Below are 2,685 nucleotides of genomic sequence, written 5' to 3' on the forward strand. Positions count from 1 at the left end.
GCCTTATGTTGCATGAGAGAAACCTGTCCTTGGCATAGTAGTAGTCAATAACTATTCTGGTGCATCACTTTTTGAGACGTTTTTGACATCTTTCTACGCAGACTTCTAACGAACGCTAAATATGAGGAGAGTTATGATGAATTATTATGATGAGAACCTGAGAAAAAGTGCTTAGGAAAATATCCTCTTGGGGTAAATTGGGAACTGTCATTTACAAGGGGAACCCACTCCAGAGAGGAAACGCTTCTCTTACACATCACATCAAAATGCTTCTGCATGTGAATTGCTTTTATTCTGACACTCTGCTACCCTAAACCTCTCTCCATATGTGTTAAGATACCCTTAAAACCTCTAAAAATGTACTTTCACAAACCTCTGTGAATTTCCTCATAAACTTGCTACCCTCAAACTTCCCCTTAGTCTCTGCCATCTAGAAGCACAGGTTTATTAAACCTAAACATAAATCTCACCCTACATGCAATATCACCATACATTTTTGTACATTTTATTGTTATTTAATTCATATTTACACATATCCTTTAAATACAACAAAAATACATAATAAACATTTGTGTAATATCTCTTTATATGTTTCAAGTTGATATTTGGACCTATTTTTTATCTCTCTGTCTACAAAACAACATACAAGAAATAAAGAAAGAAAAACCAAAAGGGAATATCTGTACAACATTTCTATCTAGGAGAAGAAGCAGCAAACTTTTGTACCATCTATTAGACATGAATAATTTGCCTACTTGATACTAACACATTTCATGTTAACATTAAACTGTCTTGTTAGGTCTCATGTAGTTTCTCCTGGAAAACAAGTGCACTTTATACAGTATATGATAATATTCCATGCTAATATGTAGTGTTTTATTCAATATATTTTAGTATGACAGATTGCGATCAATGATAAATAGCAAACAATATAAGGTAAAGGCTTGACTGATTCATTCTTCTCTTGCTAGTAATTTCTTACACAAAAATGATTTGATGGCAGTCTTTACCTCTTTATTTCTTAAGGTGTAAATATTTGGGTTTAGTAGGGGTGTTACAACTGTATAGAATATAGACACCATTTTATCTACTGCATATGATACTGAGGGTCTCAAATATATGAAGACACTGGGCCCAAAGAAAAGAGTGACAACAATGAGGTGTGAAGCACAAGTTGAAAACGCTTTTCCTTTTTCAGAGCGAGCTTTAAGTATGGTGTTGATGATGCCTATATAGGATATAAGTAGAACAAGGAAGCACAGCACAGCAATCAGCCCACTGTTGGCAACAAATACTATCTCAATGATGAAAATATCTGAGCAGGCCAGAACGGACAAAGGGTGGATGTCACAGAAGAAATGGTCAATTTGGTTTGGTCCACAAAACTTTAGTTGACAGGTCATGATGATCTGAATTATGGAATGGAAAAAACTGATAGCCCAACAAACAAACTCAAGCCAACGACAGACAGTCTTATTCATAATACTGGAATAGCGTAAGGGGTGGCAGATAGCAACGTAGCGGTCATATGACATGGCTGTTAGGAGAATGCATTCTGTTCCTGCAAATAAGTGCAGAAAGAACAGCTGGGCGATGCAGGAACTGAAAGAGATTGTGTTGGTTTTGAAAAGAAAGTCAGCTAGAATTTTGGGGACGGTCACTGTGGCATAGCATAAGTCTACAAGAGATAACCTGCTTAGAAAATAATACATGGCTGAATGGAGACGGGCCTCAAAATGGACTGTCACTATGATCAACAGGTTCCCAAGGAAGATGAGAACGTAGATAATAAGAAGGAGAAGAAAAAGAACTATGCTGAGCTTCGGGAAATAGGTCAATCCCAGGAGAGTGAACTCTAGGACTTTATGTTGGTTGGTGGAATTCATTTTTTTCTCATTTAATTATTTCTATGTAAAAATAAAAAATGAGACTATATTAGAACATGCATATAGATGAACATTTAAAATATGTGATTCTTGGGTATATCTCCAGACCAGTGTTTCTAGATCTTTTTAACATGGGGGAACCCTTGAAATAATTTTCAAGACATAAAGAACTCCTGCTTTAATTACTATATCCACAGCTCCCAGTACATTAATGGGGTGGTCAGGGAACAATGACTCCATTTCTGACCTTTGGGGGGAATGTCATCCTTACAACAAGCCAAAAATTATTATTGATGTCAGTTAAATTGTCTCAAATTGTTAATGGCTCATGGAACCCCTGGTTGAGAAACACTTGTCTAGAAAGATCACCAACAGAAGTAAAGAATTACTTATATAGATCTTTAGACACTTATGAGACCAATTGTTTTCAGCCCATTGTTTTGGCAGCATCACTTATCTGTGAATCTCTCCCAACATTTTTTATTAACGTGCACCAATGTTATCTGCAGTTCATTATTTTAGGCCAGCTTTTTTGTGATGATGACAATTCCAGTGTTGGAATGTCCACTTGTTGTCTCCACCATGGATACTTGTGACAGGGTGACAATATATGAGCATGGTTGGGAGACAGTTGTCGCCCTATGACAAAGTACCTCAATAAGCACCACCAGATAAAGTAAAACCACGTCCATTATATGTATGTAGGTGAAAATAGCAATATTTCCTTAGATAAATTAATTATTTATTGCCGCCCCAAGTAGGTAACTTGTAAACAAAGATAAAAGAAGAGATGAAGCCG

At 36.3% G+C, this 2,685-nt stretch overlaps 1 protein-coding gene across 1 annotated transcript; it reads right to left on the minus strand.

Moving 5' to 3' along the window:
* Positions 1 to 953: 953 nt before the first annotated feature.
* On the minus strand, positions 954 to 1,886 carry LOC140340236 (olfactory receptor 4E2-like). The gene has a single exon (XM_072425292.1). It carries the CDS (start codon positions 1,884 to 1,886, stop codon positions 954 to 956), a length of 933 nt encoding a protein of 310 aa, XP_072281393.1.
* Between the last annotated feature and the right edge of the window lie 799 nt (positions 1,887 to 2,685).

Source organism: Pyxicephalus adspersus, chromosome 11 (genome assembly GCF_032062135.1).
Source record: "Pyxicephalus adspersus chromosome 11, UCB_Pads_2.0, whole genome shotgun sequence".
Classification (NCBI taxonomy): Eukaryota; Metazoa; Chordata; class Amphibia; order Anura; family Pyxicephalidae; genus Pyxicephalus; species Pyxicephalus adspersus.